The following is a 25722-nucleotide window of genomic DNA, read 5'->3' as shown; positions in this document are numbered from 1 at the left end:
CAGGAGCACCTCATTTATCCATGCAGGCTTCCTGGCATTTTTGCCATTCCTGAGCTTTGAGGAAGTGATCCTTGAATATTAAGCAGGTTTCTTGGACCCCTCCTTCTCTTGAAAGTTCTAACACTGGCCTTAATTCTTAAAACATGAAATGTCAAGTTACAAAGGAACAGAACTCGGAGAAAGGCAAGACATAATGAAAGGCAGGTGGTACAACCAAATCTGAGGCAGTCAGGTTTGCAGCAATGAGTGAGGAAGCTGAGACAAGTGAGCTGGCACGACTCTCATTCCTCCACTGATGACTTGCATTTCCTTGTGCTCTCTTCACATTTGCTCTAAAATCCTTTAGACAGAGGTCAGCTACTCTACAGTGCCTTGAAACAGAGGGTGGAGGTGGATTTACTAGCACTACTAAACTTTGAGGAGAAATAAGACACAATACTTAGGAGACTTAGTCAAGGGAAAGGGGAATAAAAGTATCCCTCGAAAATGTGCCATACATGGTGGACTTTGGAGGCAAAAATCAGACATTTTCACTGCTGCAGAGCATCCTTTCAGCTGTCATATTACATTAGAAAACATAATGGGGCTCTGAACGCAATAGAATTAGCGCAGTGTAAAATACTGGCAGCTGTTCTATCTGCAGTAGCATATTAGACTATTCACTGGTCTTCAAGAGAAGATGAAATTGATGGTGGAGTATCACATAACTTTACAGTATTTATCTCAGAATATATGACTACCTGAAAGAGAAAAGTGTTAAGGAAGACCACAAAGTGTCAGGAACAGGAAAGGGAAGGAGTTTCTGGGATGGTTTAGCCCCTGGGACATCAGGCACCTGTTTCTCTAAGAGGAGAAAAGGAGGTTTTTGGAACATCTGGAGAATGTTTTGATGAGAGCATTCAAGAAGGAACTGAACTCTCAGTCTTGAGAGTGATATGCAGATGAGATAAGTTGAACTTAGCTGTAAGCCTGGCTCCAAACAAACTGACTCCTGCCTGGCAGGCTGTCTCCTTTTATGGAGAAAGCCTGGATATGAGGATGGGGAATTCCTTACACTGGGGCAGAGAATGCTTTAGGAAAGGCAGAGATCACAATTCAGGTGATACCATTCCCCAGAGCAGCCAAATAGTCCAAATGCTCATTGCTTACACTGCTTTGGGCTTAGCTGGAGGTGGATGAGCCGATTAGGCCACAAAAAAACTTTCATGGCAGATGGCCCAGAACCTTTCCCTGCAGCTTCTGCAAAGACCTCCTGAAGGCAGTATTTACTTGAAGTTTGCATCGCCTGGGATGCTCCCCAGCAGGGTCTGGGTGCAACTAAACTGCCACCTGCCAACCCACCAGACGATAAGGGTTCCTAAACATGCTGCCTCTGCATCTCCACTGGCCCTGTGCACATAAAGGAGAAGAGAGACTCATTTGAGCAGAGTTCCCTGGCCCTGCTGAAGGAATGATCTGGCATCTTTGCAGCCTCTGCTGTTTGAGATCAGGGTCTGCTGCTTGCACAGCTTGCTTTTATATCAAAGACAGTTGATTATGGAGGAAAGATGATTTCTGTCATGATTACTGCAACAAAACGAATTGTGAAGACCTTTCCAGAGCACCAATAAACTCGGATACTCTGCAGGATAAATTGTCCAGCCTTACATTACAGACGCTTGCTCATTTAGCAGATACAATATATTGAATGCTTATTTTATTAATTACCGATTAGCCATCAGTGTTCTGCCTCCTGAATTCAGGGATGTCAGTGAAGAACCATGTGGCTGAATTTACCATGGTGCTAAAATATGCTTTTGCTGTTGTTTGCTGGTTTGCAAACTATTCATCAGAAGGGTGAGCTATGAACGTTAAAGATAGCATACTTGGAGATACATTGATGTGGTTTACTGAAATTGAGAACACTTCCTCTTCTTTAATGTTATTAACATAAACAGTAATTTTACATGGTTGAGTCCGAGGTTAAAGGATTGACTTTAATCCCCACGTATGGACTGCACAGTGGCTTTGAATTCCACTGCACTGAAATATGAGCATAATTCTCATCTGCACTTACCTTTAGAAGACCAGTTGGAGATTTCCTGCATGTATGCAAAAAGCTCTTCATTTCCAAGTGATCCTTATGCTAATACTATCTATTAGGGAAAGCAAGTTCAAACTCTGCACCAGGTGTAATGACAAACTAATTAACTAATTAATTTTCTTGGCACTGGTCCATTTATCCAGAAGGTATTTAATCTCATATAAAACACATATGTGTATAACATTAAATTCTATTAACTATATGGTTAGTTGTTCAGAAAGTTAGTTCTGTTTACTCACATACAAAAAGCCGAGTATGGAATTCCCATGTTTCTGCACGGAGACATGACTGTGTACCCAGCAGTCCAGCTTGTGCTCACAGTAATAACCACAGTACACATACATAAGCACATGTATATTTAAAAGCTTGTAAAAGCTTTTAAAAGATGTTTAAAAAAGCTTTTAAAAGATTGGAGTCTGGATGAAAAATTGGTTTTATGTGCCTAGCTCCTTAAAGTGGGTTACGAATGTTAATCTCCTGCACATGTATTGTCAAATAGGATATAACAAGGGGAGAAATACAAACAGTAACTCCAAAATCTGAGTATGGTTTCCTCTGTCCTCCCCTGGTCTTCCCAGTACATGAAGAACATTGGCATCAGGCTCTCAGGATGGGGGAGAAGCCAGGGAACCCCAGGAGAGGCAGAGAAATGCTTTTGATCAACATTAAGGAAAGAAGGGAGAGAGGGGTCGGAGTGTTCCTAGCTGCCGTAGCTGCTTACTGGGCACATGGAAGAGGACAAAGCCTGGCTTTTCTCACAGGTGCTTGGTGGTGGAAGGCACCAGACCACAGTGGAGCACATGCAACTCCCAGCTAGGCTGCCCCATTTTTGTTTGTTAGCATTAAACAGCAAAAGAAAAATAAAAATGTTTCTAAAGCCAGAACACAACATCTTGAAATTACTTCCTAGTTTGTTTCAATTTTTATTAATATTTGTCATACTTTCAGTCAAGAGAGCACTGTGTGGACTCTACATGGCCTTCTGTTTACTGGAGAAATAAAAGATGATTTCTATTACTGACATAAGCTATTTCCTTGTTACCGCCACAAGCTTTCATTATATTATATATACACTATATATCACCATGAATAATTTTGCCCAGCAGAGAAATGTGGCTTCCTCTGAGGTAAAAGCTGACAGTGATTTGACAACTAAAAGCAACACTACAATCAATTCAGGACAGGAAATGAAGGATACCACACCCCACTGAATCTGCAAAGGAAACAAAGGTAGACTAAATATACTTGTTGTCGGAATAAGTTAGATTTTGAATACAGACTGTCAGAAGAATTAGGGGGCTGAAGTGGATGGAAACTCTGAAGAGGAAATTGTAACTCCATAATGCGTTCTGGTTTAGATTCTGCAGAGAAAAGATGGGAGAAACAGCTGCTGCAATGGAAAAACAGTGACTTGTACTGCTTCTATGAGAGCAGGGAATAGGAGTAGTGAGAGATCCCAGGAATAACAAATACCTTCCTGGACTGGCAACAACTCTGACTGAAATGATAACTTCTGATGCTGAACAAATAATGTCCATTTTTCCCCAATGGTCACCTGGGTGCCTCTGGGGAGATCTTGCACTCCAATGCTGCTTCCTGCTGCCTGTTGCCTACCATTAAGAGACTTCTCTCCTCAGCATGTCTTCTCCTCTATAGTAACATTAATAAACTGTGCCTGCACATTTGGTGCCCCACCTTATAATGTGAAGAGACACATCTGCCCAAGGAGAGGCTACAAGCAGCCAGACTGTATCCAGTCTGCAGAACTTTGAATAAAAGGCCCTGGCTTCTGGTGGTGACAGGAATTCATCTCATCCTGAGTTGGAGCTGCAGCCAAGGAGAGGTCACGCTGCCAAGGCCCATCAAGATCATGGGTCAATGACACCGTTTATCCCATAGGCAAGGGAGCACATAAGGGTGATGTGTTTTGTGGTGACAGCATCACCTTCTCTTCTCCAGATTGCTCCACTGACCTTTTGCCATAGCAAATCATAATCATAAATTACTCAGATGAAGCAAATTCCTGCTGTTTATGTTTGAACTCATACATCAAAACAACAGTAATAGAATCATTTGTGACGTTAGACTTGTGTTTTTCCATGATGGATGCTACCTATGAAAACTGCTGACAGATAGAGACAAGTCTGAAACATACTCAGAAATGAGGATCCTTGTTTTACTGAGACAGAATTAAATGTCTAAAAAGATGCTGATATCTTGGTGTGTTTTTTTGAAAGCACACCAAACTTGCTGTCGATGAGAGTTTGTCAACTAGTAGATTTTTTCCAAAATTCATAGGTATGTACGTACATTTGGAGTCTTCAATATATCTTAAACATACTGATGTACACGTGTAGGTCAGAAAGACTGTAGAAGACACTACAAGGCCACCTTTCCTTTCAGAGCAACACAGCTCACCAGGATAACAATAACAGAAAACAGGGCTGACAAGAGTGTAGAGAGTTTATCTCATCCATAGCCCTACATAGGACTAAGATCCATACGACTGTATTTACTCCTGGTGTTAAGTGTGCAATGCGCAAGTGTGTAATGGTAACTCATTTTCAATTTGTTGCCCATAGATAATCACCTGTTTTTGCTGCCTTTGTCTGGTGCTAAGGACAATTTAGATACCTTCTTGGTTCAGCTTCCTCACAAAGTTTAATAGAAGGGTACATAACTACCATTTTCCCTGGCTACCAACACAGCTGAAACTCAGGCTCAGGCCTCTGCAGCTTTTTCCAGTCACTCCCATTCATGCATCTAGCTCTGTCGATCCTCCCCTCTAATCCAGGATTCAGATGAGCTTGTTTACCACAATCCCATTTTCCGTGTGATTTATCCCCAGCACCTGATGTGTGAAGAGGCAAGCAACACACAACACATGCTGCAGTTAGAACTTAGGGATGAGCTCTTGCTTTAGGCACTTGTTTTTCTCTCATTAGTGAAAGCTAACAATAAATGTGAGAATTGTAGACGTCAGAGGTAATTAGGAAGAAATTATTTCATGTTACCCAACAAAAGGAGGCCTGTGAATAAAGCTTAATCCTACTCTCTTTCTATCCCTAAATGACTCTGAGATGAAGAGGAAACAAAATGCTATCCCCAGCACTGGATGAACAGCCGTTAGGAGATTCAGCCCTAACAGGGGCCATCTCGTTTCCATCATCTGGCTGAAAAAAGCCTCCCCTCAATGGGACTGCAACACAGTCTAAATAATTAATTGCTTCAAAGAGCTGAGTCTCTTCACCACAGAATATTTTGATAAATAAAAAGATCTCTTTGGATTATTCATTCCCCCCAGGGTTCTGAAAGAACTGTTGTGCGTTTCCAGAGGCCAGATACCTCACAGTGCAGCATCCAATGGAGCTGTGACTGTGGTGCTACGGAGTGGCCTGTGCCCTGCCATGGCCATGCACCACTACCATGCACCAGTCTCAGCATTTCCTCCACATGGCAACACACGACCTGCTCTCAAAGCTCAGATCTTTTTTTGTCTGAAATAAAAGATCTCACATCTGTTGATGCGAGAAACTAGTCAGGAGGCAAACTTAGAGCAGCCATGCCAGCACACCCCCAGCATGGGAGACCAGGTAGGGGAGTCCTGCTCTGCCTGTTGACACCTGACACAGCGTATGGACAGGACAGAACTGGTGAAAGCAAGCTGACAAGGGATGGGTGCAGTCAATAGATTAGGGACTGTTTTATGAATAATAAACAAATGCTTATGCTATTGAACTGGAACATCAGTCACATGTAATCTGTGTAAGAAATCTCTTTTGGACCATGTTGTAACAATCCATCTGAAGGAGAATGGCCACTAACACAATGATAACATCACACTGCTTTTTATTGGGTTTATTCACCTGAAAAACCACAACTGGCCAAAGCTACTGGACAGTCTTCCATGAGCATTATGTTCAAGATGAAAAGAAATTTTGAAGACAAGTAAAGAAAATGATCCAACTACCTCTGCAGATGAGCTCTTCCTTTAACACTGGTAACATCCCTGCCAACTTCACTGTGACTCTGAAAAAGCTATCCTTTACCCATACTGCCTAAATTTTTTTTTACCTTTCTGTATGGTTCTTCTGTTTACAAACATTCCGCAATGCTTTTTCCTCAACACTCACCCTCACGCATAGAGACACAAAGATAACTGACAGCTGATGTGAGCAAGTGCAAAAACCTCACAGCAGCCACATGACACTTAAAATCAATGGCAATTTTTTATGTGTGTGGCAATTCACCAAGTCCATTTCACCTCAGGATTTGTTTCTAGGCAGTGTTTTTCTGCACACCTGGGAAGACGTAGTACTGATTGGGGAGTGTGGAGATTAGATTACTTTTCTGATCAAGATAGTAGGTAACCATCATCTGTCAAACCTGCCATTCCATAACAAAGATGTATGACTTTTCACAGTACATTTTTAAGTCACAGATGTCTTCCAACTATTACCAAAGCATCAATGGGACTACAAACACATCTGGCAGGTATGTCTATATTTCACATGTACATATTTACAGCCAGATGCATAAAAAGACAGTCTCTCTGATCTATCTTCCTACTTCCTATTCTTTGTCTTCTGATACTTGCAATATGTTATTTATAGTGCTTCAGATCGATATTTTCCACTTGCTGCTGTAGGGATAGCATCCCATCATGTATTAAAGAGTGCATAAATCTAAGGTTATACAATAAACAGTGCAGTGTGCTACTGTATATCTGTCAGTGTGGCTTGCCACTGACTCACTGCCTTAAAGCCAAAAGAACATACACAGTAACGCACTCACCAGGCTCAGGAATTGGATGTCCATCAATCAAAGTCATAGAAGAGGCAAAAGGTAACGTCAGGAAACTTCAAGAAGGTACTTTCTTATTCATTTGTTTCTAATTTAATTATTTTTGTTAACGTGCAGAAGGCTGCTTCCCTACTCCTTCTCTCTTTGCTTTCACAGTCAGTGCGGTTAAATATGACTCCCACAACTGACAGCTCTTGGCAGTAGCACAGCACAGAATGCAAAATCTTACTGGATTGCCTGAGGCGTCTGCTGATGATCAGCAGCAGTCCCCTGACACTCTGCTCACCTGGATAGCCTTTAATCTTCCCTGCCTTGTGACTTGTAGTCAACCTGTCCTGTGCCCTAAGGTGGGCAGGAGTATACCGATGAGACAGACATGACACTGATGAGATAAAGGATGTATTGAGAAACAACAAGGTCCTTTAACACCAATTCTGTCTGTTAGGCAAAGCGAAGCATAACATTCTATATTATCAGATTTTTTGTATAATTGCTTGACCTTATTCCATGAGGAAAGCAATTCAGTAAGAGCAGATAAGGACAATGCCGTGCATTCTTCAAAAGCAGTGGAGCAAAATCTCAGCTTCAAGACTCTTGTATCTAACTGCTGATGAGCCTCTTTGCTACAATTGAGGGTTAAGAGACTGTTTTAGACAGCCTCCCTTATAGGATGAATGACAGATTGCTCACAGTCTAAAGACACATGTCTCAAGCTATGGCAGAGGGACCATCTTACCAGATCAAGGGAGCACAGAATCCTCAGCAAAGTTTGGAGCAGTGTATAACTATAAAGACATATATAGACACATTTTCTCTAAAGGGCTTTTGTGCTTACTAAATAATACATTGACAGAAGAAGCTTGTGTGATCTCTTAAAATCACCACTGTGATTTCTCAGGAAAAGAGAAATGCAGGGACTGGCACTGGAACACTTGTCTTGGTGGAAGGGGATAGCCACACAATTGCTGGAGACATGCAGCATTGCTGTGCTCTGCCTATCACTGCTGGACCTCCTCCTTACCAGAGGCTCCTGACAGGCCATGTCTTTGTCACTGTACCAAGAATGCCTCCAAGATCAGTTCCAGTTCATATCTGTATCCTGATTTTGCAGTCATAGCCCAGAAATACATCAGTCCTCTCACTGATTTCCACTGAAAGCAAAGTTCAGTCTCTCCATCCTGCTCTAACCTGACTGGGGAACCAGTGGTTCTCTGAACGTTAGACAGCCAGAATGACAGTCAGAAGGCAGAAATCTGACTTCTCCCTCTGCTTGCTAGTATTCTGGGCCTTGTTTTACCTTCTAGTTTTCTTTCTAGCTTAAGGCCACTTACATGCACTTCTTGTGTAGCTTGTGAAGATATGCAAGCACCAGAGGGATGAAATGGAGGAGAAGACTGGGAGAACCTCAGCAGGCAGAGCAAAAATAAAACTATACCCACTTAAAGATTTATTTGTGCAGATGGTCTGCATTTCAGAATAGAAGTTAATGGAACTATAAGGGTTTTTAACAGCCAAGAACATGGTCTCTAGCATTTGCTTCCTATCCCCAAGTCCTTTTTAAAAAGGGAAACCAGAACTGGACACAATTCTCCAGAGGCTTGTCACGGCAGAGTAGAAGAGGAGAATCACCTCCCTCGACCTGCTGGCCACACTCTTTAATGCACCCCCGGATGCCATTGGCCTTCTTGGCCACAAGGGCACACTGCTGGCTCATGGCCAACCTGTTACCCATCAGGACAGCCAGGTCTTTCTCTGCAGAGCTGCTCTCCAGGAGGTCAGTCTCTAACATGTATTGATGTATGTGGTTATTCCTCCCCAGAAGCCTACACTTGCTCCTGTCGAATTTCATCAGTACACTCTGCCCAGCTCTTCAGTCTGTCCAGGTCTTGCTGAATGGCAGCACAGCCTTCTGGTGTGTCAGCCACTCCTCCCAGCTCTGTACCATCAGCATCCAGGTCACTGATGAAGATACAGAACAAGACTGGATCCAGCACTGATCCCTGGAGAACACCACTAATTACAGACCTCCAGCTGGACTCTGTGCCACAAGTGAAGCATCAGTCTAGCAGGCCACAACAGTCAAAATTTGTCTCATGACTAAGCTAATACTCAGATGTGTAGTGGGCCATATTCTGCTCTAAGATACAGCCTCTGCAGCCTCATCCTTGCAACTTGTCCAATATTTGCCAGGACACTATTCTGCTAACTTGGGAAACAGCTACGTGGTTAAGCCGGTTCAGGAGTCTCCCTACCAGCTGGCAGATGCAATAATAAAACCACAAATGTTTTCTGCAGCTACTGCTACTTTTAAGTAAGATATGATCAAAAAAGGTCTGAGCCAAGTGGGTTCTTGGTGCAACTCTAACAAGGCTGGACTATACTTGGGATGATTTTGGTCCAATGCAGTATGCCAATGGTCAATCTCTCAATATGCCAGTCTGTAAGCTTCTTTTAAAATAACATTCTCTTTATAGTACTAAATTTTGATTTGCCAAATGGTACAGCTAATGAGCTCTTCTAAACTAAATACTGTGAGGAATTACGCATAAATACTGAAATGTCCTAATCAGCCTCTTGCTGAAAATTATTTGATCCATTACAGACAACAATAACTATTTGCTGAAGTTTTTATTTTGCCTTTTCTACTTCTGTAAGTAGCATATGTAATTTAATTGGCTGGTTATTTTAAACTACAGAGGACCATTGGTAGAATAGCACAAATCCCTCTGAAATCCAAAATTGCCATCTGCAATTATATTCTGCATCTCACATCTTCTCTAAAGACTATAAATGCTTCACCACTTTAATTTTGCTTGGCATTTGCATTACTGTGGGACAATTACTAAGCAATGGCAAAAGACAGATGGAGTAATGAAGTCTGGACACAAAGAAATATTGCCCAAATTGAAATATTCCCTCTATTTCAATCTCATATTTGTCAGCCTGTATACATGGATACATCACACTTAGATATAAGGCACTGTTAAGACATGTACCCTTCTTTTTGATGCTGAGACATCTGTGTTTTTCTGCATATTAGAGATGAGGAAAGCGGTTTTCTCCTTATATTTCTTGATTATTCAAAAAGATGAGATACTGAATGGTAAACACTTGTCATTAAAAGGTCAGAGTGAAAAGTATGTTTTTCCAGATAAGGTTAGTGGAATTCTACCAATTTCAGTGATATTACACAGGTAACAAATGAGAATGAACCAGCAATAGCACAGCTATTTTTTGTTTGTATATACACAGTTTTAATTATTGGAAGCACATGTGATTTCTAAGTCATGCTACAAGACAAACTCAAGCACTATACCTCAAACTCTGAACAAGCACAGATATTAATACAAATGCACTTGGGGAAAAAAACAGTGACATTGTGAGAATAGGTGGCTTACACAGGAAGGGTTCTGGGTATTGCCAAAGTAAGCTTCCCCATGTTAAAAATACACATGCTGAAGAAACATACTTCATATCAAAAAAAGCATGCTATGGAGACATAAGAGATCAAATATTCATAATAAAAAAAAAAAAAAATCACCTGGAGCACAGTGAGCTACAGTCAACATTTGCAAGTTATATTATTTACCTTCATTAGACAGAGCAGTAACACTTTTAAGAAACACAGATAATCTAGGTGTATAATCAAAGAATATTAGGATGTTATAGTCACAAAATAAACAAGAGAGTTAGGCAAAGCAGACCAGGATAACAAAAGAGAGCAAACAGAAGGCTTACACCTATCCTGAGCTCACTCACAAAACTCCAGCAGAGCAGATCTCCAGCAGAGATCCTTCCCCACTGGCAGCCAGCTCTTAAACAGGTCTAGGAGAGGTGCAGCCAGGCTCCCCCCCTTCCGGCACACAGCTGAATTGCCTTCACCTGTGCTCCTGTGGCTGACTCAGTGCTCGCCTCAGGTGGTCAATCAGAGGTTCAGGCTGTACCTCAGCTGTTGTCATACACTAGGCAAATGGGCAGCACAGAAAAAATGCTGTTTAATGTCATTGTAGGGTCAAGTGATGCAGATCAAGATTCACTAAAGATAAAAATTTCAACTCCTCACACACCTCAAAGGGTTCAAAATTAATTACGTAAGAACAAGACTGGGACCTTGTTATCCTGTATTGCTCTTTTGGACCATCAGCTTCACATTCATTTAACAAGGTATTAAGCTGAACAAAGACTGGATTGAACAATTTTGGGGCCCATCAACAGTGCAGCACCATCTTTGGTCACCACTGCTGCAGCCCTTCACAAAAATACTGAAGAGTTAAGACAGGTTTTGGAGAAAGCTAAGTGTGATTCAGCACAAAGAAAGACTTTCAAAGATGGACTGGAACAATGCGGTTAGTTTACTCCAAAGAATGGATAAATGAGTCCTGCATCCCTGCAATAAAACCAATGCTCCTCCACCCCATTAAAAAAAAAAAAGAAAAGAAAAAAAGCCAACAGAAAACTGGCTGGTCCTCCTTGTGGATTTCTTGGTTAAACCAGAAGGCAACCAATAGCACTCACTGGCTCTACATACAACCGAGCTGATAACATAACAGCGTTAGATCAACTGCAGAAATTATGGCCAGAGCACAGGAAGTTCATAGACATTCCTACCTGGCCTTGCTTTACTAATCCTTGATGGAAATGTTTCATTAATGGGTACCCCTCTATGTTCCATACAATACAGAAAAACAGAACAGCTGGTGAATAAATGCTGTTATAAAGAAGAAAGAGTGTACGAAAGTAAATCTGTTCAAGCCTGACACAACAAAAAATACTGAAGGATGAAAGTATTTTGGATGAGAAGGAGACTTGCCTACTCAATGGCGACTCAGTCAGCTGAGCAAGTTATGCCCCTGTCCCTTGGTCAAAATAACAGATTATCAAATGGCACCTACAGCTACAATCCAAAATGTTATCAAAGATGAACTTATCCCAGCAGTGCACTGAAAACAACCACACCCATGTAGTTCATGCACATACTTATATAACCAAAGATCCTGTACTATACACCTGGAAAATGAAACCTCTGTATGGAATGTTACAGCAGCTTTAATTCTTACAGCATTTTTCTTTTTTCCCACGGCTTTTCCTCTTGCATATTGTGAACAAACAGATCTCAGATGTTTGCAGAATACAGAAAAAAGGTGTGTCCCACCACATGTTTCCAAAAGCAAGAGCTAGAAAAACATCAATCTCCTACCTTGTTAACTTTGTCCCAATCTGCTGCCTAAGTTCGAGTCTCTCCTCATCAGTCTGCATAGGGAGGATGTTCTTTTCTTCCAACTCTCGCTTGGAAGGCCTGTTGCTGAGTTTGATTGCTAAAGAGTCCTTTCTGCAGACTTTCATTGCCAGGGAACCTGTGGGAGAGAGGAGAAGCTCTGCCAAAGGAGCTGTCATCATTACATTCCAGCATATAGCAGGCAAGGAAGTGGCAGGCAAGGGAGGGTGCTACATTCTTATTTACACTGGTATGGAGTGTGGGAAAAGGGGCATCAATTAACATCTGGTTTTCAGTTAGCCTCAATTCATGCCATAATACAGAAAGGATGAATTTTGTAGTTACATAGCAAAAAGAATATTGCTCCGCAGAGGGAAATAGAGAATAAAGGCCTGTTTCATAATTTCTAGAAGCATCTGTGGTGTTTTGGAATTCATAATGGAATTAATAATTAAACCTCTGAGAGGGCAGCAGAGCTACAGCATGTGGAAAGAGAGAGGCATCTCTCTATTGCAGTGTAACACCAAGACATCCAAGTTAGCATTAAAAAAAAAATCAAGTCTATGAGAAGTGGAATAGACCTTTAAGTAGCTTGATTAATTAGCTGATTCTGCTTCTCAGGCACTGACAGTGGGAAAGACAGGGTGAAAATCAGTGGTCTTTCATGGCACAAGGTTGCTTCCCTTGGTTTGCACCCAAAGCAGACTGTGCAGGGCAGACTGTAAGCCCCTAAGAGGTTTTAGACTTTGTCAGGAAAATGCCAGATAACGCACTTCTGCTTTGCTTCTTCATTTAAGACAAAAGATTCTGATTTCACTTGCAAAGCAAGGTAAGATTCTGAGATGATGAAATATGCCTGTTTTAGAAACTTGTGTGTGCTTTAAAAATGGTATGATTATACTGCTGTTGGTTTTCAGGAGAAAAAAAATTAAATGGCCTGAAACTTCAGCTCAAACTGCAGGATGGCAAGATGTCCTTTGTGTCACCACAAAGTAAGGTATCTCATCTTCATGACAGCCCGATGATGGCACACCAAGACAGCTGTTTTTCCCAGAGATCAGAAATGGGGCAAAAGTCCCTCCAAACTGCAGTTGCGATACAGCTGTCAATTAATCTATTCATATTTGTCACTACTATGGACTACGGTAAACCGGAATAAAATCACACATAATCCAGCAGTGGCATTTTATATTCATTTTGTGCTGATACAAGCACCTCAACAGATTGTAAGTCAGTATAGAACTGCCTACAGCAGTTAGATAGTTATCACGGGGTATATAAATTTGATTCCCAGTTTGAGTAACAACGATGCAAATATGAAATAACTCCAGAAAAATAAAAGAAGTTATCCTCATGCAAAAACATTGCCTGGTAAAATCAGATTCATTTCCTCAGTTACGTAAGATCAAGTCAAGATTTCAGGTTTATAGGTTAAAAAAACTAAAGAACAAAAACAGAACTGAAAAAAAACCTGGGATCTAAACACAAACCAACTTACTCCCACACATACTCTCACATTGTTTGCAAAGTAAAATGCAGCAGAGTGGAAAGCAGAACTGTGCTGCATTCCTGTGCAGAACAGAGCATCTGTATACCAATCATCTGCACAAGTCTCTCTACCATCGTAATCTAAATTGCACACCACAGACTTTTTAAGTAGGTGTGCTCCTAGGAAGAAAAATAAGATTCTCCTCCCCCACTTTTTATTCATATCTTCCTGTATAGAAATTTCAAGACTATTTCCTCTACTATTTGGCCTGCATTTAGGAGTTTTATTCTCTGGTTTTATCCCTCTAAAAGCACGTGCAAACTTCTGATTTGGATGTGGTTTAATACTGACAATGCTCATAAGATCTGATTATCTATCTGTGGCACTTCTGTAACCCTGCTGAGATGATCTTGACTTAAGCCAAAGTCATTGCTTCTCTATAATGCTGACACTTGGAGTAGTGAATCTGAAAGTCAGTTTGAAAGTAAACTAAGATAAAACAAAAAAGGTCATTTGAATTCTGTATGAGAACTATCCACAGGGATTAGGGTAATCAGTTTAAATTCATACTCAAAGCGATGGTCAAGAAAGAAAATTTGCAGGCCGCGTGTTTCCTTTGCGTATCAAGATTTCAGAGGAAAACTTCATTAAATGAGAAAGGAAAAATGGAATGCATCTAACTTGTAAATAACGAGTTATCCTCATCTTCGTCTTCCTCCTCCTCCTCTTCCTGTCTTGGGTAGAGACAGGAAGAATCTTCATAGTCAGCTTCATGAGGCACATTTTCTTTATTGTCATCGCATTCGATCACAACAGTTGGCACTTGTCTCATGTCTGGAAGGCCTCCAGGTCCTGTTTTTGTAACATTGTCACCTGTGTGTAAACCAGAGCTGTTGGGAAACAAAAACAAATAAATGAACTAAAAGGAAACAGTTCAATGGAAGACTGGGTTGCTTCACTTACTGCTTTTAGTAATGGTCTTACATCCCTTTGTGAGAAGAAACTAGAACAGAAATATCTACTGTTTAGCTCTGCTTATGTGCTGATTTCAGTGTCTTTCAACAAGGATCCCACTAATACAAGCAGTGAAATAGGAACACGAAGAGTTGAAGACTGAAGTCAAACATCACTCATGTTGCTTTTCTATCGTGAAATGAGAATCAGAGATCCATAGGCAAAAATGATCATAGAATCACAAAATCACAGAATCATAGAATGGCCTGGGTTGAAAAAGACCACAATGATCATCCAGTTTCAACCCCCTGCTATGCCCAGAGCCACATCCAGCCTGGCTTTGAATGCCTCCAGGGACGGGGCATCCACAGCCTCCTTGGGCAACCTGATCCAGTGCCTCACCACCCTCTGGGTGAAAAACTTCCCCCTAATGATGTCTGCTTAAGTTTATTCCTTACTGGGGAGAAACTGTTCTCCCTCCCAAGTCCCAGCTGAGACAACAAGTGCATGAAAGGTGAGGAACACGTGCCTGCTGGACACTCTCTTTGTGTCAAATTCTCATTTTACTTTGCACAAGAATTCAAGAGTGAAAGCAAATGTGCTGACCAAGATGCACTTGAAGCACTCAAATTTGGGAGTGACCATACCAAGTGCTAAGCAGCCTCAATTCTCTTCAGTACTACTCAGAGTACAAGAGGCATTCCACATCTTGGAAAAAAAAAAATTAAAAAAATTCTCTTTAAATGATTTTCTGTGAAGTCAACTTGAAACATTTCTCTTTTTTTCTAATCTAAATTTAACACAGACTCTCAAGTGGCTGCCAAATAACATCCTGGAGAATGTTATAAAAATGTATTTTTGGGTACATAATGCTAGGACACAATGAGCTTAGGGATTAAGGAGAATAAAAGGCTTCAGATCCTGAGTAAACCACACCATGTTGTTATCACTGTGTTCAGCTTCTAAGGAATCATTTTATTAATTGCAACATTTATTATCACAGACTAAACAAGAATGAGCTGCATAGTTTTACTGGATGCCTCGAAAAGAGGAACTCCATTTTCTTAGTGATATTCTATGTTTCGCACCAAAATGCATGAAAAACTCACAGAAAGCTGGCTTGTGAATTTGTGTTAGACTTCAGTAGGTTCGATCTAAGATATTTTTAATGCAGCAGTAGTATTAGAACTCACCAGGTGAATTCTCCTAATGACACACAAATGTATTACAGCCTTTAAAAAATTAACTCCCAAGATAGTGCTACATTTAAAAAAAAATTCAATTTACTAATTTCATTTGAAAAATAATTTTGCTATATAACCTATTTTTTTTTTGTAGCTCCTTTAAGAGGAAAAGCAGGAAATTCAGAAGCCTGGATTTTCAAGAGAAACTAGCATAAAGAAATTCTGTTAATATTGCTAAACGAATGGTGACCACAGCCACTGAATCATTAATTCACCTGATTTGAAAACAATACGTTCACAGAGAGTAAGTGCACGTTGGCTAAGTCCCTTCTGGAAACACAAATGAAAGCAGCAGAAAATAGTTCAGCACCCAGGAGCATTTGGTGCTTCACTGCTCCGTGAAGGATGGATGTAGGTTACGGACTCATCCATATGTGCATAGGGCAGCAGACATCAAAGTGGCTCACCAATGTAGGTTACCAAGCAGGTATCAAACGGAAACAAGATTTACAAACCACCACACCTAATCTTTATTTGAACTACTGCTCTAGAAATAGAAGTCTTCTTGTCTCATTGTAATTTTTGTGAATCATCCATTTTCTAGCTAAAACTATTTTCTATTTTAAGTCCCTCATTTTTCCTAATGTTTTGTGTTTTTCTTGACTATACTCAGCCTTCTTCACATCATTTTGGCAAAGTCAGCTGTGTAAACAAAGCTTGTGAAATACATGCATTATTGCAGTATGCTTAAGAAAGATGTACCAAGGTCACTGTATATCTTCACTGAGTATAAACTCCTCTGGGTCATTAGCAAAAAAAAAAAAAACATAGGTGGTCTACACCACGTTTTTCAGCATTATTAGTTGAAAAGCACACTGTTGTTTTAAACTGTCCATTCTAAATCAGCTTCATCTTTTGCCATTAGAGTACAGAGCCATAGCTAAGCACGTACTTGTTTTAAAAAGATAAATGTATCTTAATGCATAGATTTGAATAATTCATAGCTGACTATGCACTTACTGTTGTATTATTCTTATGTGATTAAAATGGCAAAAATGTTACATTACTACAGCTTCCAATATTTCTAGTGAGTCATGGAATCATAGAATGGTCTGGGTTGAAAAGGACCACAATGCTCATTGAGTTCCAACCCCTGCTATGTGCAGGGTCACCAACCACCAGACCAGGCTGCCCAGAGCCACATCCAGCCTGGCCTTGAATGCCTACTGGGAAAAGATATTCATGAAAAATCAGAATTTAGGTGTATAAGTGGCTCATGTTACAGAAGAAAATGTAAATAGAAAAAAAAGTGAAATGCCTCCTGTAAAATCTGTGGGAAAAAGCATATGCTTCTCCTCTATCGTCATAGTCTCTTAGATCTGGAATAAGGAGTTTCACTCCTACCAGCATGTTCTGATCCATAGGACACTGTCCTGTACTTATTAGTTAAAACAAAAACTCAAATGACTGTATATACACTGATACTGTTTGGGTATATGCGAGAGACAGAGAGAAGGAAGGCAGAGATATAAATATCATGTGTTTCTTGCCTTAAGTAATACTGAAGTTAGACAAAAAGCACTTATTTTGACAAGCTTTTTGGAAGATAAATGTTTTCTGAATCAAATACATTTTATATGATTTATAAGACACCGTCAGGTATATTAAATGCATTTCATTTTATGAATGTATGGTCTGAAGCTGAACTCTACGTCCCAGAGGAAACGGTCTCACAAACTCTTTTGGACAGCACACTTTTCTGCTTCTCTGTCATGGATTCAATTCTAGTCCAGGGTGAGATACAGACACTTAACAGCTTCTCGGTGTATGCACTGAGTCAGTTCCTATTGTACAACAGTCCACAGAGTAATTGAAATCATTTCTTGTCTTACCAGTCTGATGAAGAACTCTCTAGGCTTCAGGTCAAGAAGCTACTAAGTTGAAGTTAAAGGCATATTATGATGGTATAAGAGGCTTTCTAAAGCTTCCCCTATTACTACCTTTTGCTGAGATCCTTTTGGGCATGGTCCTTCCTCTCAATTTCAATTCAGTCAGGAGGATCAAGCCTTTGGTGGATGCTAGTGGGAAATAATAGAGCTTCAGTATCTCTTAAAATTTGTCACAGACTGGTAAAAAATCATAAGAATAGGTGACCTTGAACACAGCAGGGGGGTTGAAACCAGATGATCATTGTGGTCCTTTTCTGCGCAGGCCATACTATGATTCTATGACTCTGTGATTTATGCTGAACATATACACTTTGGGTTGAAGATGAAATCTGTTTGCAGTAGGTAAAAATTACCAACAGATGTTGCAGAAAAAAGGTTACATGGAAATCACACCTCTTTCTGTTTCTTCTTAATCTATCAAAAATCTGGTAATTTATCAGGGAAAACGAAGGCACGCTGGCAGTGCAAATGATGTCTTAATAATCATATTACAACAAAGGATAGATTTCCCTTCTAAGAATAGTTTACAAATTGATGTTTTAAGTACCAGATTTTTTTTTTGGCATCAGAAGTCTTAAGTGTGTAAATGAACCTAATGCTCTGTAGTGTCTCCAATAAAACTAAAAAAGATCTGGGAATTAACTGCAGTTTTAAGCAGCTAGACGAAGAGAAGCTCAGTAGCTTTCTCAAGGTCAAACACAGCAAAATAACTTCTGGCTTTCTTTCTGGTACAGAGAGACAGCTCATTTTTCTTTGGCCAAAACTGTAGTGCATTGGCAAATCAAATATTGTTCTTCAGATGCTGCTAGGCTATCTGAATTCCAGAGACCCCATCTGCAAAAAAAAAACCAACAAAAAACCAACCAAACAAAAAATCCATCCAGATTGCTAGAAGGGGGTGTTTCACTCTTTCTTTCATCCTGTCCACACTCACAGTCCTGGTTGAAGGAAGGATTGTGAAGTATAAGATCAGTTTAGCAGACAAAATGTGGAATTGGTGTGTGTATCAATGGAATTTAACAGAGCTGAGATTCTACGCTATCAGGAACAAAAAACCAGACACAGGGAAGAGAAAATAATTAATATAGGAAACAATAAAATGGAGAGCAGGATACTAATCTGTATTCGTCTATGAGATTCTCCTTTATTAAAGAAAATAATCCCCCAAATCACCAGCCTTGGAATCAATATTAAATGGAGTAGAAAGGCTATTATGCTATCATGTAGGACTGTTTCAAGATAAAGACTGATCAGCAAAAACAAATGCCTCAAGATTGTTGGCCCAAGAGCAGTGACCCAGTAGTGTCAGAAGGAACAGTAAAGCTCTGGATGTCACTGTCTATCTTATGCATGCAACAGACGGGAGCACATTACTGAATTTTAAACAGAAGAAAGTAGATCTGGGATCTGTGCAGTTTTAAAAGGCTTTCAATATTTTTGGGCTGAAATGTCCAATGAGAGATATTGAAATATGATTTCCACTGGGTTCCATCCAGAATTTATGCAATTAAGGGAAAAGAAGTACTGACAGAAACATTAGAAAAAAGCAGTATTTGGTACAACTAATCTCCTAAATTAGATGTGTGTATCTTAAAAATCTGCACAGGCCACAGTCTTGCTTGGAAAAATAGTTTTAAGATTTTAACACCAAATGTCAGTTCCACAGACCCTTTTGTCTATCAATACTATGAAATAACAATTGCTGTAGTAAAGGAAACAGTCATTTCCTATTTTCTCTCCTGTGAATAGAAACATTATTGATTTGTTTTGACAAGGAGAGTAACTGAAGTACTCACTACTTTATTTCATGAATGAAATAACAGTTAATCACCCCAAAAGGCTATGAAAAACCAACTGCAATATCATGAACTAGGATTCATTTTAATTTTTAATGTGAAATATCAGTGCCACAACCTTTTTTACTCTCTTCTGCAGAGGGATGCAACTGCATCATGTTAAGGCATGAATCCTTGTTTATTACATTATTAACAAGCAGCACAGCTTTGAATTCAAATTAATAGTTAAAACCAAACAGCATAACCTTCTTTAAATCAATTAAGCATTCTTGCAGACGTAAACTTGATGGATGCCTAGAAATTGGAGCATTTGTTGCTGTGGGGCAACAGATGCCACAGTGAAGTCATACTCTGAGAGATTTCACTGTGCCTTTTGCACACAATGTGAGCCAGACTGTAAGGTCAGTATCCAACCTGTGCTGGGGATGGCAATAGCAGAGCTGCCACAAAGGAGCCTCTGGGAGACACTGCTATCCTCTGCACTCAGTGCACCATGCTCTGGGCTGATGCAGTGTGAGAGGTGGTCACTAGGCACAGGATGGTTTGTGGATGCTCCTTCTAATCCTTCTGCTACAGTTCTTTTATTGATGGGAACAGGAATCTCTATCACTGTCCTTACAGTTTTCCCCCAGCAGAGAATTTTGTCAGGCTACAGAAGCTTTAGCCCCCTTGATCTAACTGCAGAGATCTCAGTATCCTGGAAGTGAAATAAGCTGACAGAGGAGGACAGCCTCTGTTCCTCTATTTTTAGTGGCAGCAAGGAGAATCTGCCATCTCTAATAGAAATCCTTTTAACTGTGCAATATAATGAAGGTAATGTTATCACAAAGAGATATTGGGGCAAGTCATTAGGCATTTTGTCCGTGAGACCAAATATTTTAGCTTCCTGTATAACAGAAGGATGATCTGAAGTGCCTAGAACAAGCTGGTTACAAAGCTGCCCTTGTAACTATAAAGAACGTCATTTTTGGACTATCTCCTCTATTCTGCAACTTGCTCAATTTTCATCTAAAAGTCAAAATAATTTTTCCAAAGCTTGCTGATCTAGTAGTCTATGAGGACAGCTTGCATTTATGCAACATGCTTCACTTATTCAGACCACGTGAAACAGCATTCAGAGATGCTCACAAGTGACAGTAATGAAAAACAGCCCCAAGGTGGGTAAGGCTCTTCTGATTAAATGTACAACCTTCCCCCAGATGCAAATGCATAAGAAGGGAGCTGCTGTGGAAAGGGTTAAATACTTAATTTAAAGTAACTGAAATAATTTAAATAGTGTATTAAAGCCCTGCAAAGTGATTTGTACAAAGTTCTCATAGGTTGTTTTGAGCTAATTGGTAATACTAATCAGATGTCCTGGTTGAGTAGCACGTTTGGTTTAATGGTCTTTTCTGAATCTTTTATTTCCTTTACTTGTTTTTTTTTTTCCTTTTAAGCAATCCTCCATATAACTGGAGCTGTGCAGTTATATACTCTACAGTATATACTGCAAACCAGACACGTTCTCTTAGCCTTTTCTACACTGGTAGTGTAACCTAGCAAGGACAGGACAAGGGCTCAGGAAATTGGTCTTTTTCACCTTTCTGCCACACAGTTCTCTAACAAATCTGGAAAAGCTTGTCTCTGTTTCTCCAACAATGACTCTGCTCTGAAGGTCTTCTCTTCCCCAGAGAAGGGGCTTCCAGTACTACCAATAGGACTCCGATGTTAATACTGACATTGAGGCTAGGAGGAAAACAGTGCACATTAATACATTGTTTTGAAAGTTGATCCATTACCTTTCTAGTCTTTGCATGGTCATGGCTAGTGTTTTGTTCAGTTCCTCTATCATCCGGCACCCTGAAGGGTGTATGGGCAACGTGCTGGATCCAGAAGGCAGGTGCTGGCTGTGGCTGCCATACTGGAGCTGGTGCTGGTGAGCTGCTAACTGGGATGGCAGGACAGTGTGATGGTGCTGAGTCAAAGGCTGCTGGGAGCTCTTCTGCGTGGAATAGGATGAGAGAGAGGAGAGGTCTGGCCCCCCTAAGGGCATGCAAATCATGACTTTCTTTGGAGGTAGTGGAGGTGACAGTTTAACTGGCATACAAGGCAGTTTCACAGGAGCGCCAGGATCTAGAACAGAAGAAAAGAGAGGCCCTGGTGTTAATTTTCATGGCAGTGCCAGGGTGAGCAGGTACTGAGTTTGCTAATCAACGCAGGTGTGTGCTTCCCCTCCCCCATGTGACAGACAGCTCTGCATGGCTTTCATTCAGCACTGTCTTTTTTCTTGTTTTGCAGCAGATCCGAGTCTCACAAAAACATCCCAAGGTTGCACGTGCCCCGTAAGAAACACAGTAAGCAATGCTTAACAAGGCTTGTGGCACACTTCAATACCTTAAAGCACTAATCCCCCAAACCAGCCCTGAGAAGTAAGCACAACCTCTCCTACTCATCAGGCACTGAAACATGGAAAGCAGTTTGGAGTCTGAAGTGATGGGAGGACTCATCACCATCACTGCTGGAATGAAAGCTCAGGCATATCCGACCCTTCTCAGCTACTGCAATGCAATTACTACAAGTCACCTCTCTTACAGCTTTGTAAGGTGCAAAAAAATCTGGTGTCAAAAACTACATTAAAGGGCAAAAGAGAAATGAGATAGGGTTTGAATGTTAAATAGGAGTGACCTGGAAAAATAAAGGATACAGGAGGAGAAGATGGTAAAGGGTGGAAGATAGTTAGGATTAACACGTTATTTTACAGAAGACTTGGCAGACGCTCTTCTAATTTTAACCTTTTTAACTCCAGACATATTTTTGAATAACACAGTTGTTTTGTCAAGCAAAGATTCCCCTGGTTTCCATGGAAAGACAAGGGAAGTCCATAAGCAAACACCTCTGCCTGGATAAGGCTGCAGGATGCAGATTTTTGGAGCTGCACAGTGAAAGGGTTTCAAAAGGGAGAAGAGGTAATGGGACAAAAGGGAGAAGAGGTAATGGGCACAATGTGTGTGGGGAATGATCACAGAATATGCTAGCAGCAAAGAAAATGATAGTAAATATATATATATTGTGAGCTGCAAGTCCAAGCCCTACATAGCATGGCATCCCACCCCAGACATTTGGCTCTGCAATGCTCTGCATGCTCTGTGGCTTCTTGCAGCTTCAGTTCATACTTCTTGCTGTAAAATGGTAAAGGAATTGAAGGGTCAGAATCTACTTATGGCCCAAGAAAGCTTGCCAGTAAGATGCTGCTTCCTCTAGTTTCAAATGACATCACTCTCCTGAGTAACATCTGATTTTTAAAGTCCTTTTCCAGATGGTTCTTTTTAGTGTTAACTACCCTTCTCCCTGATCTCTTTATCCTTCCCTCCTTATGGACTATGCTGGGTGTTGCTTGTACTAGTATCCACATCTACTAGCCAGGGTGCACAAGGTCAATACCAAGACTTATAAGATCTAATGCTTCATGAAAACGCTTAAGGACAGTAAGGAGGAAGAAGACCATGCATAATGCCAAGCTCATTCATGGTATTGGACTTTGCTTAGTGCTACTGTGGACGCTTTACTGCACCCACCCCACAGTACCCACTTGAAACTGATGTTACTCTAGAACAAAGAAGCCCACACAAATAGCAAGCCTTCCCTTTCTTCAAGAGACCAGGGAGGAAAAGGGTGTGCAAAGATGAAACGGAGGCATGGACAGATAGTGGTCTTTCCAAATTGTGGAGTAGGATAGTTACAGATGTGAGAACCCAAGTGTTTCTGTTTTCAGTGCAGTATCATATCATAGAATCATAGAATGGCTGAGGTTGGAGGGGACCTTAAAGATTACTCAGTTCCAACTCCTCCGAGATCTCCCCAGAGCATTCTCTTCACCAAGCTAAACAAGCCCAACTCCCTCAATCTTTCTTCATAACAGAGATACTCCAGTCCTTCAGTCATCTTTGTGGCCCTCCTCTGAACCCACTCTTACAGCTCTGCACTCCTCCTGTACTGGGGCCCCCAGCCGTGGACACAGTTCTCCAAATGGATCTTCACAAGCACAGAGTAGAGGGAGACAAAACACCTCCCTCTTCCTGCTGGCTACTCCTGTTTCAATGCAGCCCAGGATACTGTAGGTCTTCTGGGCTGCAAGTGCTGGCAGACTGCTGGCTCATGTCCAGCTCTTCATTCATCAGAACCCCTAGGTCCTTCTCCACACAGCTGTTCTCAGTGAGTTCTTCTCCCAGTCTGTACTCTTATTTGGGATTGCCTCAATCCAAGTGCAACATCTTGCACTTGGCCTTGTTAAACCTCATTAGATTCTCACGTGTCCACTTTTTGAGTATGTGCAGGTCCTTCTGGATGGCATCCCGCCTTTCTGTTGTGTCAACTGCACCACATCAGCAAACTTGTGAAAGGTACACTCGAACCCACTGTCTATGTCACTGATAAAGATGTTGACGAGCACTGGTCCCAGGACGGACCCCTGGGGGACACCACTTGTGACTGGTCTCTACGTGGCAACAACCCTCTGCCTAGTCCAACCTTCAAATCCATATCTCTCTAATTTAGAGATGATGATGTGGTGTGGAACTATGTAAAGGCCTTGCACAAGTCCAGGTAGGTGACATCAGTTGCCCTTCCTTTCTCCACAGGTGCCATCACTCCAAAAAAAAGCCATTGGTCAGGCACAATCTGCCCTTGGTGAACCCAAGTTGGCTGTCTCAAATCACCTCCACATCTCGCATATGTCTTAACATTTCTTCCAGGAAGATTTGCTCCATGGTATTCCCAGGCACAAACACGTGGCTCATTGGCCTTTAGTTCCCCGGGTCTTCCTTTCTCCCTTTCCTGAATATGGCACTGATATTTCCCTTTTTCTAGTCACCAAGACTTTGCCTGACAGCCACAAACTTCGCCTGACAGACATGATATCTGCTCAGTGTTGCCTCTCTTGAAGGCAAAAATTCCAATGCATCAAGACTGAAATCTAACTCAGGGGACTGCCAAATGATAGGGCACTGTCCTCTCCACTAAAGCAGATTGCCTACTGTACAGTAGGAAAAAAAGACTTTCAAGATTTTCTTTGCAAGCACAAGCAGGTCTCCAAGTTACTGCGTTTCTGTTTTTCTTACATACACATTAGTTGTGTATATCTTCTTTTTGTATTCTCCATAAAAGAACACATCTTCAATAGAAGATAAGTAAGAAAAAGGAGTAAATTATAGAGAGCCCTGAGAGCATAAGGCTCCTATGGGGTTTGTAGTAACAAAATGTGTTCATACATTTGTGCTCCAGGCAATTTCACTTCGGGAGCTCGTCCTGAATTACAAAAATTATCCTAAGATCTTCATTTTCACATTGAAAAGTGCAGATCTGTCTGTTAGTTTTGTATTTGTTTCTGTTGTATGCTCAATTAACATCTTCACCTGACAGTGCCTGTGCCATGATACACCATTATTTTTTTTACATGATATACAGAGTGAATTCAAAAGAGATTCCAACTGCAGGTATCTCTTGCTTCCCCTCAGCCTCGTCTGCTCTGGGCTGAATGAATCAAACGACTTGAGCTCATCCTTACACGCCTTGGCCTCTAAACCCTTCCCCATCTTTGTAGCTCTTACATGGACTCTGTAATAGTTTTACGCCCTTCTCATACTGTGGCACCCACAACTGCCCTCAGTGCTCGAGGTGAGGCCATACAGCACAGAGCACAGTGGCACAACCCCTTCCCTTGCCTGGCTGGCAGTGCTGAGCCTGATGCACCCCAGGGTATGGTTAGCATTTTGGGCTCCTAATGTCTAAATGCAGCCTTGAAAGTGAACCAGAGCCATTAACTCCACTCGACTACTGTCTACCTTCAGGAGAATTATATGTGCCTGTTAAAAAAAAAAAAAAGGCTGAAAGGAGAATGACTGCAACAGAAGGAAAGTTTGATCCCTTCACACAGAAACGTATCAATACATCTTCACTGTCATCAGTAATGGTGACAAGCTGTGCACTGAAAATTAAACAGAGTGGACTGATTAGCAAGCGTTCTGAACAAATGGTTCAGAACTTCGCTCAAACCCATGGGTTCCAGGCTTACTACTAGAAATGCCACCACCACTGTGGATTAAAGGACAGAATGACTTGTCCATTGTGCCTAAATCCTGAAAGAGACTGCATTTTACAGTTCTTTCTTTTATTAATGTCACAATATTTGTGATGCATGAAGCAGAGATAAAAATGCTTATGGTCTCCAGTATGGAATATCCATCAGACATTGACATTTGTAGATAAATAAGT

General features: G+C 41.0%; 1 protein-coding gene across 4 annotated transcripts in view; it reads right to left on the bottom strand.

The window, feature by feature from the left end:
• PHACTR1 (phosphatase and actin regulator 1) overlaps positions 1–25722 on the bottom strand; it is a gene marked incomplete at both ends in the record, with an annotated part of 284448 nt that overhangs the window by 29455 nt on the left and 229271 nt on the right. For 3 of the 4 annotated variants that reach the window (XM_079533808.1, XM_079533809.1, XM_079533810.1), the window contains 3 exons: positions 12084–12240; positions 14272–14480; positions 21252–21585. In XM_079533808.1, coding sequence (XP_079389934.1) covers positions 12084–12240; positions 14272–14480; positions 21252–21585 — 700 coding nt within the window. Of the gene's footprint in view, positions 1–12079; positions 12241–14271; positions 14481–21251; positions 21586–25722 lie in introns of those variants that run through there. The other variant, XM_079533811.1, reaches the window with a different exon arrangement.

The sequence above is a fragment of the Tetrao urogallus genome, assembly GCF_951394365.1.
Source record: "Tetrao urogallus genome assembly, chromosome: 3".
In the NCBI taxonomy this organism is placed as follows: domain Eukaryota; kingdom Metazoa; phylum Chordata; class Aves; order Galliformes; family Phasianidae; genus Tetrao; species Tetrao urogallus.
The sequence above is the reverse complement of the archived record's forward strand: the minus strand, read 5'-3'. Positions and strand labels throughout refer to the sequence as shown.